The sequence below is a fragment of the Cucurbita maxima genome, unplaced genomic scaffold (genome assembly GCF_002738345.1).
Source record: "Cucurbita maxima cultivar Rimu unplaced genomic scaffold, Cmax_1.0 Cma_Scf00011, whole genome shotgun sequence".
In the NCBI taxonomy this organism is placed as follows: Eukaryota; Viridiplantae; Streptophyta; class Magnoliopsida; order Cucurbitales; family Cucurbitaceae; genus Cucurbita; species Cucurbita maxima.
Window position 1 is genome coordinate 1835124 of NW_019272027.1, and position 13014 is coordinate 1848137.

The 13014-nt window shown below is 33.7% G+C and overlaps 2 protein-coding genes across 5 annotated transcripts in view; one reads left to right on the forward strand and one right to left on the reverse strand.

The window, feature by feature from the left end:
* LOC111486114 (uncharacterized protein At3g49720-like) overlaps window positions 1–2173 on the reverse strand; it is a 6057-nt gene extending 3884 nt beyond the window's left edge. Inside the window, exons 1-3 of the mRNA XM_023133128.1 lie at window positions 2048–2173; window positions 798–938; window positions 539–578 (exon numbers count right to left, since the gene is read on the reverse strand). Coding sequence (XP_022988896.1) covers window positions 539–578; window positions 798–917 — 160 coding nt within the window. The 5' untranslated portion in view covers window positions 918–938; window positions 2048–2173. The remainder of the gene's footprint in view (window positions 1–538; window positions 579–797; window positions 939–2047) is intronic.
* A 4719-nt stretch (window positions 2174–6892) lies between these two features.
* Window positions 6893–12729, forward strand: LOC111486014 (DUF21 domain-containing protein At2g14520). Of its 4 annotated transcripts, XM_023133004.1 has the most exons (11): window positions 6893–7341; window positions 9024–9100; window positions 9176–9259; window positions 9999–10112; window positions 10201–10287; window positions 10458–10597; window positions 10694–10781; window positions 11647–11720; window positions 11805–11929; window positions 12033–12304; window positions 12394–12729. In XM_023133004.1, the coding sequence occupies exons 1-11, from the start codon at window positions 7164–7166 to the stop codon at window positions 12436–12438; spliced, it is 1284 nt and encodes a 427-aa protein (XP_022988772.1). In that variant the 5' UTR covers window positions 6893–7163; the 3' UTR covers window positions 12439–12729. The 4 variants fall into 4 exon arrangements, with proteins under 4 accessions (XP_022988772.1, XP_022988771.1, XP_022988774.1 ...); XM_023133003.1 differs by having other exon boundaries at window positions 12033–12729; XM_023133005.1 differs by having other exon boundaries at window positions 7197–7333; window positions 12033–12729.
* Window positions 12730–13014: the final 285 nt, after the last annotated feature.

A 13014-nucleotide genomic window follows, 5' to 3' on the forward strand; every position in this document is an offset into this window, starting at 1 on the left:
TTTTTTTTTTTTTTTTTTTGAGGTAGTGACTGAATATATTAATAAAGCAGCTTGGCCAAATGTATATATCAGATAGTACTCTTTGAATGGAAAGACTGACATTTCCAGCAGAGTGTGGCCAAAATAAGAATATAATGACGAGCAGCTGCCAATTTGTTGCAAATACTGAAAGCTATAAATTAAAAGATTGAGTAGTAGAACTAAATGGAAGTCATAGTAGTAAATAAAGAAACAGGTTTGGGTCGTATCTCAAAAGGAGTGGTTGTCAATGAGTGGAAGATGCAAGCCAAAATATAAAATAGGTAGGCATATTGATGAAAACATCATAAAGGGTTCGCATTTTATTGGCTATGAACATAACATTTATTAAAAGTTAATGGAAAAAATGATAATCTAGAATCCTACAACAAAGGAACAACACATTGATGGTGATGGTGGTGATACCAAGGGAAAGATTCTTGATATAAAAATATTAAAAAAATAAATAAAATAAAATAAAAGTTAAAATTCATGAAGATGAGAGATAAAAAAAAAAGACCTGATTGATGGTAACAGAATCCAATAAGAAGAATCGCAGCCTGAGGTTTTTAAACATAGAAAATTAAAAGTTAGTGCTAACAACATTTATTCTCAGGAGATGAGAAGGTAATATTCTTTCAGTTATTTTCTTCTCATTTGACCCCTTCTACACCCCCGCCCTAACCCCCCACCACAAATAAAAGTAACCTCTATGCTTGAAATATGTCTTCTTTGTATGTTCAAAGTGAAATAATGAGGATATTAGCAAAGAGAAGTACCACAACAAGCCCTATGGTCAGCAAAGGTGATGAGCGTGACTTGGACTGTATTACACCGACAAATGGAAGACTCCCACCATCAACAAGACGTCGAGAAGGATTTACTGGCCTCCTTGACATGGTTTTGAAATAGTAGGAAACCTGCAAAACCACACTTTTTCATCAATATTTGATAACACCGTTTCCAAGTACATGTTTTCACTTGTGCCCCAAATTATGTCAGAACTCCAAATCAGAAAAAGAGTCACGGTTTCACAGATATACTAGCCTGATTCTCTTATAGTAACAATGAAACGGCTACGTGTTCACTACTTAATTAAAAAAACTCAATGCAGTCGAACTTGCTACGATCTTTTCAGCATTTTCCAAGATGCCATTTTTATCTCAAAGCATTGCCAAAATGCTCTGAAAATTGAATATGCCTGAAGAGGACCAACAAGGCATATTCACAAGGTATTTCATCGTTTAACTAAGAAGAACCAGTGAATTTTGAGAAACAATACCGACCTACTAAACATGGAGGAGTAGAAACCACCTCAATAACTTGAGAAATTGAGCCAAAAGTTCATACCCCTTTCAAAGTTGGATTAAATGATCAAATTCACTTAAGTTATTGAAGACTGAACGACTAATTAATTAATTTGCATATGGAATCCGATTGACTTGGCTCAGGAGTTACTCGCAAGTATTGAACAATCATAGGAATTCTTTTTCAAAACCCCATTTCCTTTCGATTAGGGTTGCAATAAATTAGAAATAAATAAGGGATTAACGTAAAAGAAAAGAAAAAATCATATACAACAAAGAAAATAGCAAAGTTCACAGGAGATCAACTCTCCTAATCTGGATCAGAAAATTAATGCGAACCAATTATATAACGTTTTGTATAGATCCAATTATATAGCTTAATAATTAACTATCATGGATTGGCCTAATGAGATTACGAAGTAGCCCGAAAGTTATCAATATCAAAAGAATCCACATAACTTAATATCAAGAAAACCCAAAAGGAAAACCAGCGATCAATTCTCGAAATTCCTGCCAAGACAACCGAAGCGGAATTTTTTGCAGGAATCAGAACACACGCACAACTAATAGCATACGAAATCAAATGCCTTACAAGAGAAAGACACAAGATATCATAAAGGCGGCAAATTGAAGAGAATCAAGATCAAACGAACGCAAATTGGAACAGTGAAAGTGGATGAGAATGCGAAATGAAGAAGAACATAGAGAGAATCGAAGCTTACAGTAATGGAAGGGAAAGATGGGGTGGAGTTTCAGATCTTGGAGATGGATTCGGATCTGAGTTTCGCTGGTTTCAGTCTCAAAGCTGAGGAGAAGGCAGAGCCCTGTGTTTGTCCTCGAGACCCTCCCTGAAAATCTTGAATTTTTTAATACTAATTGTCACACAAAAAATAATAATAAATTAAAATATTTCCATTATGGAGATTTTTTAATATTCAATTTTTTAAAAGAAAAATAACAACAGCAAAGTATTTTTTTTTTTTTTTAATTGTTATCATTATTATCAAAAATGAAAATATTATAAATTTTATAAATTTATTTATGTTTTTGCATAGTTTTTCTTTTACAAAATAAATAAAACATTTTCATCTTCGTAGATCATGTTGGATGAAAGACGCACGTAATCATAGTTTTATAATAAAAAAATACTATCTCTATTGGTATGAGACCTTTGTGGGAAGCTTAAAGCAAAGGCATGAAAGTTTATGTTCAAAGTGGATAATATCCATATCATTGTACAGAGTCGTGATCTTTGAGTCCAATTAAGGTTATAGGCTAAGATGAACAGTTTTTTTAATATAGTTTTAGGTCTCTCAGATATACGTTACATTTTATTATCATATCTAGCCCCATTAAGAGTACTTACTGAAGGGCCCCCGTACATGATTGATAGAATCACTACGTAGTGGGGTCTCTTTCCTCGCTCGATGATAGAGGGTCAATTCTCGTTGCACAAGACGGTGTCGTCTCACTTCGAGTGCCTTCCTTTGTAGTCAAATCAAATGATACGTTTTGGCAATGTTACCTACCAAATCAAAGACCTGCTAAGTGATCGAAATCGCTCAGGCGACCCGTCGGACTATAAGATGAGATACTGCTATTGTACTACTTGTTGACCGGTAATAAAAAGCTTACAGTCTCTCAGATATACGTTACATTTTACTATCATATCTAGCCCCGTTAAGAGTACTTACTGAGAATTTTCTACACTTAGAAACTTCCTAACTATTTTCATCGGTCTAGGTTCAGAAAAAATGATCGTTACAAGATGTGTATGCTTTTTGTTGTGCGTGATTTACATGATGGTTATATATGCATTTGTGTCATATAGGTTTTTTGTCGGGTCGAGTTAATACATTTGTTTTAGACCCATTCAATTGTTTAGATTATCAATTTTTCAGCTAAAACAACTTTTATTAAATAACTATTCCAACCCAACTAAATCATAATTTTCTTTTTTAAAATGGTTTATTTTCATTTATGTTCTTCATTATTAGGCACAAATATTTTTTTATTTAAGATATATAGCTCATTTCGAATATATATTATGAAAAATACAATTTAAATAGTTAAAATTTATTTTTAAAAGTTATTAGGGAGTAAATAATAAAAGAATAATTATTAAATTTAATAAATATAAACTAAATATATGTATATACTTTTTAAAATTAAATTCGTTGTGTAATAGCAAAAATAATAATAATAGAAATAAAAATAATTATAAAAATATATACGTCAAAATAATAATAATAATTCATAAATAAATAACTAGAGATTACTTAAAAATAAAAATAAATAAATAAAATAAAATATACCGGCCTCTCTCCAATAACCTCTCATCCTCTTTCTTAAACCCCACAATTTCACACTTTGTCCAAAAATAAACAAAAATGTGAGAAAGAGTAAAATAATTTTTCAGCTAAAATAACTTTTTATCTCATATCCAATTAATTAGATTTTTGTTAGCGGGAAATAATGTTATAATCAATAAAATTTTAGTTTGCAGATTTATAAATCTATGATATCGTAGCGAAACAATCAATTAAAATTTGTCAGTAATATCTGTCTACAAAAAATGTTTACAGAATTGAAAATCTATTTACATAAAATAATTACATAGAGGGAAGGAGGAAGATTGAAGACAGATTTATTGAACAGAATTCAAAAATAAAACCAGAAATATTCGACAAGGAATTGCATTAAATTTTGTCGGGTTGAAAATAGCATTATTTCTATATATATATATATAGAACCCTTCTAGACTTTTAACAATGACCAATATAAATTAGAGAAATAATTTTATTGAGTTCAAACTTGAAACTGATATCATGGGCTCACATATGTTGATTTGGATTTCAAAGAACGGAATCGAACTTTCATTAAGAATATATTCATGACGACTTAAGCTAACCAGGTAATTGACCTTACTATCGGCATGGTTATATTTGATGTTGACATGTGTCATGTGGTTCTGCACTTGTTATATATATTGATATGTGTGAATTGTTTGTGGATCGATATGCTTATGATATGTTATGTATGTGTTATAATATGTGAATTGTACGATAATAATCACGGTACTGTGTGCTCAATGACATGTTTGAGATAGGATACGAGAAGGATGCACAAAACGAAATGTAACGATAGGAGTAAGATACGTGAAACGTTAAGGTTAGATTACATACCTAAGTGTTATGGATATGAGTTTGATAAAAGAATACGGGTAGGTTATAGGTAGAAAGGGATAGGTTTGTAATAGATTGATAGAACAATAGCGTTAGGTATGTTCCTATGATAGTATGATTATGATACGACATATGAATGATATATATATATATATTTTGTCATATGATATGAAATATGTTATAGTACGAGATATGTGTTAAATTGACATGTTTATGATATACTGTAATGCAATATGTTTGGTATGATATGTATATGATGAAATGTTATGTTAAAAGCATGAGACGTTATGTTATGTCTCCTAAATTGTGTATATACAACCTGATATGAATGGCATGATAGAATTATGTATGATATGAAAATTGAAAAAAGAGAAACGATATGATATGAATGATGAATGATATGTGAAATGATATGATAGGTACAAAACACTAGTGTAGTATTAAATGATAATGAAAATGAAAAAATGTTGGGACCTCATGCATTATATGTGCTCATGCGTTGGGGGATACCCCTATTCCATCACAAGGGTACGGACGCATACATCCACGAGACAGGCAAAGTATCATTATGTTTTACATAATGCTTCCTTGACAGTTACTAATTCTAATGGGTGTCGGCAGCAGTAGAGCTACTAGAGAAGGCTCGTCCGACAAGAAAAGGGGCCCAGCGGTGTGCGAACTGTCTGGTGAGCCCATACCCGCACGTATCGGTTGTGTGTAGAGTATATGGTACACATCCAAGCTATCCATTAGAATAGTGCAGTATGAAAAATAAACTGATATGATAGGTCCCGTTATAGTATTTTGCATGTTATTGTTGCATAACCCCAATAGTGGGGTCACTCACGGAGTATTTCTTTAAATAAAATAAAATATATCAAATATAAAATCTTAACTAATTACGCTATATAAAACATATTCCAGTATTCCCCTTCAACCAAAAACTTTAAGATGGTATCCACACTCGGTCGGTAGCTTCCTAATATCTTGAATTGGCTACAAATATTCTCAATCATTTTACCTCGAGAATTGTGAGTGGCAAACTGTTATCGATCATCCAATATCAAGACTACGTTATAAGCATCTTTAATTTCTCGTTCTTAATATGGTATCAATCAGACCATCTTATTCTTAACATGATATCATAGCTTCTCATTTTTCGAATAATTTAATTTTTTTTTTTATTAACTTTTCTCAAAAGTTGTTTACCATAAAATTTATTATTATTATTATTTATCCAATTTTAATAAAAACTAATTTTTAATCTACGAAATTACAAAGACTTTATTTATATATACATACAGAAAGCATTTTGTGATTTGTGGCTTGTGACTAGATAGATCAATCATGAGGGAGAAATTGGTAATTACACACCCTACCACGTGGATTGCTTTAAAATACAATAGTAGAAAAGGAGAATATATTATCCATGAATTTCCCAAAATTGGAAAATTACAACTAATCCATACTTTGCCTAAACTTTATGGATTAAAACAATTTTGGAAGATAATGTTTATTTTATTTTATTTTTATCCCATGTTTGAAAATAATGACACAATTAATTTTATTTAAAATTTACCTCTAAAATTACTTTTAATAATAATAATTTTTAAAAAAACCTAAACAAACTCAACCAGTAACGTGTTTCTTCTTATTACATTACAGTGCGAGAATTTTACGCTATCGACAACTGGGTGTGAAATGAATGTGAATATTAAAAAATTGTGGTATGAAATGAGAGTGTTAGACAATGGTAATAGTTAGCCAATGCGCTGACTCAAGTATAAATCAACACGTTGGCATAGTACCCGAAGAATTGATTTGTTGAGCCATAGTAGAATTTACATTTAATGACTGGAAAAACTCGATCAACTCAACTTAATTTATGTAGTGTAGGGTGAGTAATGAACGCGTTAGTTTGAGTTCAAATAATAGAAATTTTATGAATTTGATTGGTTCATGAATTATCTTAGAACTCAAGTTGGGTTAAATTGAATTAACTCGAATTTATCATTAATTTTAAAATATTAATTTTTTTTTTCTAATTTTAGAAAACAATTTTTCAAAATATATATTAAAATTGAGTTTTGAATTTTAATTAAAATTTTGAAAATGAACGACGAATTAACATTTATTTTTATTAAAAATAAAAATTTAAATAAATAATCTAGAACCACCCAACTCAACCCAATCCAAAAAATATATGTTTTGGTCAGGTTGAAAAAAATTATCATTCAAATAATAAATATATAATTAATAATTAATAATTAATAATTATATATTTATTTATGAAACATAAGGAAATATATATATATATATATATTATTATTATTATTATTATTAATTTAGCAAAAAATAACTAATGTTGAAATTTGTGATTATTGCAGTTAGGTCCCTATTAATATCACCGGAAATAGCGTCTTCCGTATCCTTCGCTTCGCTCACGTCCCCTATCCATCGGCTATCATCATCTTCTTCCTCCATCCCTCTCTCTCTCTACTGTACACGTTCACTTTGTCTCTCCTCTCTCTCTTCCCCAAACAAACGTATATTCTCTGCAACTGTTTCGTTAATGGACCTTCTCCGTCGCCTTCAACTCAACGCCGGCCTCTGAAGCTGAACTCGCCGTCAAACGCCCTTTCCTGTCAATTCAATGGCTGTTGAATACGAATGCTGCAGCACTAATTTCTTCATCCATATACTCATCATCGCCTTCTTGGTCATTTTTGCCGGCATGATGTCCGGCCTCACACTTGGCCTTATGTCCATGAGCATCGTCGATCTCGAAGTTCTTGCCAAGTCCGGTACCCCCAAGGATCGCAGGTACGCCGGTAAAACTTCTCTTTCTTTTTATAGTTAGTTGATCCGCTTTCCCACTCCGGAAATGTGAGGTGGAATTGGATGAACGAGTTTGTTGTGTGGGGCCGTTTACTGTACCTATTCGATTTTTTTTTTCTTTTGGCGACTAGTTCATAGTACTAATTGTTATGTTGTCTGTTATTCCTCTTTTTCCCCCCTTTTCTTTTTGATTGGGTATATTTTATTGTTATCTACAGCCAATTTGTTTTCATCGTGTCTAATGTTGATTTGAGGCATCCCCTGTTTTTCTTTTTTGACTTGGAAATATGAGGGGAAGAAAACCTTGAGATTCACCGTTGATGGAATATGTTGAATCTGTTTTTGGGGAGCATCTAATTGAGGAAAGAGAACTGACATGTAATTGGATAAGGATTAAAAGATTGTTCCCATCTGCTTCTTGATGTGTTATGCTGGGCTTGCTGTTCGACGACTCCATAGCCTTCAAAGGAGGTTATATGATATACTTATCATGAGTTTATAAGTAAGAAGTATATCTCTATGAGTATGAACCCTTTAGGGGAAGCCAAAGTAAAACCATGAAAATTTAGGCTTAAAGTGGATAATATTATACAATTAATGTTATACCATTGTGGAGAGTCGTGATTTCTAACCGGGTGTCGGGTGGGAAGAAATCTGATAAATTATATTCTTCTGTTTTGATTCTTCATTTATTTTATCTCCATTTCTTCATTTATTCCTTCCCCCAAATTGGGTGGGTCAAAAAAAGGATCAATACGACGCCTTTTTCAATGTACTTTCTACTAGCTTTTAGTCCTCTATAAGGATGTATCAATGGTCAAAATGTAACAGTGTCAAACTGTAGCTGAAAAGTTACCCACTAGTTTGGGATGACTTTGGAAGATCCTTTAGACCCTAAGGTGCAAGGGAGTTTCTTCTTTTTGTTTCTTGAAGTTCTTTTCTTATTATTCTATCTGGCTAAATTTTTTTGTTATGTTGTGTTTTGTCTTACTGGACAATTACACTTCATAGATGAGGGGAAGGGAGGGATTAGAACCTATGACACGTAATGGGAGGTACTCGAGATGTTGATCTAATAGCTCTAAAATGGCTGGAGGATTGTGTTACCATAGAAAACTTTCACAATGGAGCATGTTAAATTATGTCGCGTATTTTCTTTGATGAGAAATCTCGCATTCGATCTTAGAGATAGTTTGCTTCTTCAACTTTTGTTGACATTATTGAAAATTAAGGTCTAGGGGAGTTTCTCCATTAATATTTTGGTGTTTGACCAGTAATCTTATTTAAGAAATATAATTGTCATTAATGAACTTCAGAATCTGCAACAAGAGGCTTGCTTGGTTGACTTAAACATTGGAATGGATGTTCCCTAATTCTTTAAAGTTCTTACTAATCTGGTTAAATTATGTTATTTGAAGATTAAAAAACATGAGCATGTGTCTTTCTTTCTTTTTTTTTTTTCTTTTTTTTTTTTTTTCTAATGACACTTGAAAAATCATGCATTTGATAATAAAAATATGATAATTTATCATTTTTAGAAATCTAATTCATCTGACTTAAGGTTCAGAGGAATGTATCTTATACCTGTTTGCAACGGTTTTCTTTTTAAACTTCAATCAGAGTCTCTGTGTTGTGATTAAAGTCTCTTCATAATAATTCACTTGCTTTTGTACAGCAAAGATAATGCCAGTAGTAAAAAACCAGCATTTATTGCTGTGCACCCTACTGATTTGCAATGCAGCAGCCATGGAGGTACATTTTATTGAAGTGTGGCGAATTAGTGTGTAGAAGGTTGACCACACAGAGTAAATATAACTGTTCTTGCAGGCACTTCCTATTTTCCTCGACAGTCTAGTTACAGCTTGGGGTGCTGTTTTAATCTCGGTGACATTGATTCTTCTATTTGGCGAGGTCAGAGGAATTATCTAAGATATGGGCTTTTATGCAAGTTTGGAATATTTGTTCATTTTGTTATTTCATTAAATATTAGCTAGGTCACTCAAGGATTGCATTATGGATCTGCAACTTTTTCATTGAAGCATAATGTATAGCTAGATTTAACCGCCCAAACCCATTGCTAACATATATTGTCATTTTTGGACTTCTTCTTTTGAGTTTCCTTTCAAGGTTTTTAAAATGCGTCTACTAGAGAGAGGTTTCCACACCCTTATAAAAAATGTTTCTTTCTTCTTCCCAGCGCCGATGTGGGATCTCACAATCGGAGCCTAGCATCCTCGCTGACACTCGTCCCCCCTCTCCAATTCGAAGGGGGTGGATTGTGTGATCCCACATCAATTGAAGTGAGGAACGAATACCAGCGAGGATGCTGGTCTCCGAAGGGGGTGGATTGTGAAATCCCACATCGGTTGAGGAGGAGAACAAAACATTATTTATAAGAGTGTGGAAACCTCTCCCTAACATACGCATTTTAAAAACCTTGAGGAGAAGCCCGAAAGGAAAAACCCAAAGAAGATAATATCTATTAGCGGTGAGCTGGGGTTGTTACACCAAAGCTGTGTTCTGCACAATTTTTGGCTGTAACGATATTGATACCTCAGTTCACATTTTTCTGATACCTCAGTTCACATTTTTCAGTTGGTACCAAAGCTAAGGGGTAAATTTGATGAAATCTATTTACTTTGATGTACAGATTATACCACAATCTGTTTGCTCTCGGTATGGTTTGGCAATTGGATCAACAGTTGCTCCTTTTGTTCGTGTTCTTGTCTGGATTTGCTTCCCTATTGCATATCCAATCAGCAAGGTAGACATTGAGGACTTGGGTTACTAAAGTTTGCTACATTATTGTTCCAAATGGTTCCTAAAATATTTATGTTAAACGTGATTTTCAGTTACTAGACTTTCTACTGGGCTATGGACATGTGGCCCTTTTCCGTAGAGCTGAGCTCAAAGCACTTGTGAATTTGCACGGTAATGAGGTATATAAGTTTATATTTTGTGTGGGGTTATGTTTATTTTAAATTTTTGGTAGACTTGTGACATGCTTAACATTAACAAATATTTGTTGTTTTTAATTTTTAAGCAGACCTTTGCTTCTCTTTTCTGCTTCCATATTCTACCATTAATGTCCGAGATTAACCTGTAACAGGCTGGAAAGGGTGGAGAGCTGACACATGATGAAACCACTATCATTGCTGGAGCACTTGAACTTACTGAGAAAACTGCTAGTGATGCCATGACTCCTATATCTGAAACTTTTGTAATTGACATTAATGCAAAGCTCGATAGGTCATATGCATGTTGAGAATAAGACTATAAATATGCACCTTCATAATTCACTGCTTCCAATTCATAGCTACTGATATATTTGTGATGCTTGCACAGGAATTTGATGAATCTCGTTTTGGCGAAAGGGCATAGCAGGGTGCCAGTTTATTATGAAGAACAAACCAACATAATTGGTCTTATCCTGGTAAACTTGTTAATCATCTCTGCTCACTTATCGCATCAAACAACCCTCTATACAATGAATTTTATGACCTTTTCTTGATTTAGAGGCCTCTTCTCGAGCATTCTACTAATGTTGGTTGTCATCTTGTCATTTGTACTTTATTTGGATATGGAGTAATTGGATGCAAAACTGGAGGCTTCACTCCCATTTTTCAATATGAACAGCACATTCTTTTGCATATTTCTATTTATGTCATTCACGTGTGATCTGTAATCTCCAACTTTTCCAACACAACGTATAATAATCCAAGCCCACCGCTAATATATATTGTCTTCTTTAGGCTTTCCCTTTCAGGTTTCCCCTCAAGGTTTTTAAAACGTGTCTGCTAGGGAGAAATTTCCACACCCTGATAAAGAATGTTTCAATTTTTCCTCCTCAACCGATGTGTGATCTCACAATCTAACTGATGTTACAAATGGTATCAGAGCCAGACACTAGATGATATGCCAGTGAGGAGGCTGAACCCTGAAGAAGGTGGACACGAGGTGGCGTGCCAGCAAGGACGCTGAGCCCCGAAGGGGGTGGATTAGGGGTCCCACATCGATTGGAGAAAAGAATGAGTGCCAACAAGGATGCTAGGCCCCAAGGGGGTAGATTGTGAGATCCTGCATCGATTGGGGAGGAGAACGAAGCATTCTTTATAAGGGTGTGGAAACTTCTCCCTAGCAGATGCATTTTAACAACCTAGAGGGGAAGCCCGAAAGGGAATGCCCAAAGAGAACAATATTTGTTAGCGGTGCGCTTGAGCTGTTACAGAATGCATGTATCTTCCATTGCAAAAAGGTTATTTCTCCTTTTTCTTAACACCTTTGGCTTTCTATATCAGGTTAAAAATTTGCTTACAATCCACCCAGATGATGAAATTCTAGTAAAGAACGTTACCATTCGAAGGATTCCAAGGTACATTGGTGGCAGAAAGGATATAGTTCTTTTAAATTTGATAGTTCAAATTCCAGTATCATTCTGATATAGACAATTTCATAGAGTTCCAGAAACTTTGCCATTATATGACATTCTGAATGAGTTCCAGAAAGGTCATAGCCACATGGCCATTGTTGTTAAACAATGCAACAAAATGAATGGAAAACACGATGAACAACTGGGCAACGGTACGTTCCTCTATGTTCATTATACACATGTTATTACTCTGTTTAGATATTCAGATTCTGGTTTTGGTAGCATTATATTAATTGAACTGCTCAATCAAAGTAGATCCCCAGAAAGAAGTTAGAATTGATGTGGATGGTGAAAGGCCTTCACCTTCACAAGAAAAAACCATGAAGATTAAGACATCATTTAAGAAGTGTAAAAGCTTCCCCGCAAATAGTTCATTCAGGAGTGGTGGTTCTAGAAGCAAGAAATGGACAAAAGATATGTACACTGATATCCTAAAAATAGATGAAAACCCTCTCCCTAAGCTTGTTGAGGAAGAAGAAGCTGTGGGTGTTATAACAATGGAAGATGTCATTGAAGAACTATTACAGGTAGTATCTGTTCATGCTGCACATGACATAATTATTCGTTTGTTTTCAACACGGGATGGTTTTTTAGTATCAATGTTTGTTTTTGACAGGAGGAGATATTTGATGAGACTGATCATCAAACAGAGGACTCATGATAGTTGTTAGTCAAAGAATGAATGGTATGTTCTAAATTATATACCTACATAGAAAATATTTGTTGAATGTGTTGAGGCTCTTAATAGATGTTGGAACCCACAAAATGGTAAAGCGAAGCTTTTGAGGGTTGAGGAGAGAAGTTTATGTTTTTATTATACAACCAGAGAATGAGTATTTTAGATGTTTAAGAGATGAAAAGACACTCACTCAAATTTTAGAAGCTTTTGAGGGTTAAATTAGTGTATGAGCTCGATTCAACTCAGTTCTAATTTAGTTTATGCGGTTTTTAGAAGTTTTTTCTAGTCGTGATTTGGTTATATCTCTCCAAACCAAAGGTCAAGAATGTTCATGAGCTGAGCTGGGTTGGGTTGAGTTGAATTTCAGATATTTTTTTTAGACTCAACTGACAGGAACAATAACTCATTCACAATGGTATGATATTTGTCGACATTGAGCATCCCTTGACGACGCCTTTCTTTGGAGCATATTGCTAGAGTTTAATCACGGATTTTCACTATGATTATACCTTCTGACACTTGATGATTTTAAGTTAGGGCATGACTCTGATACAATTT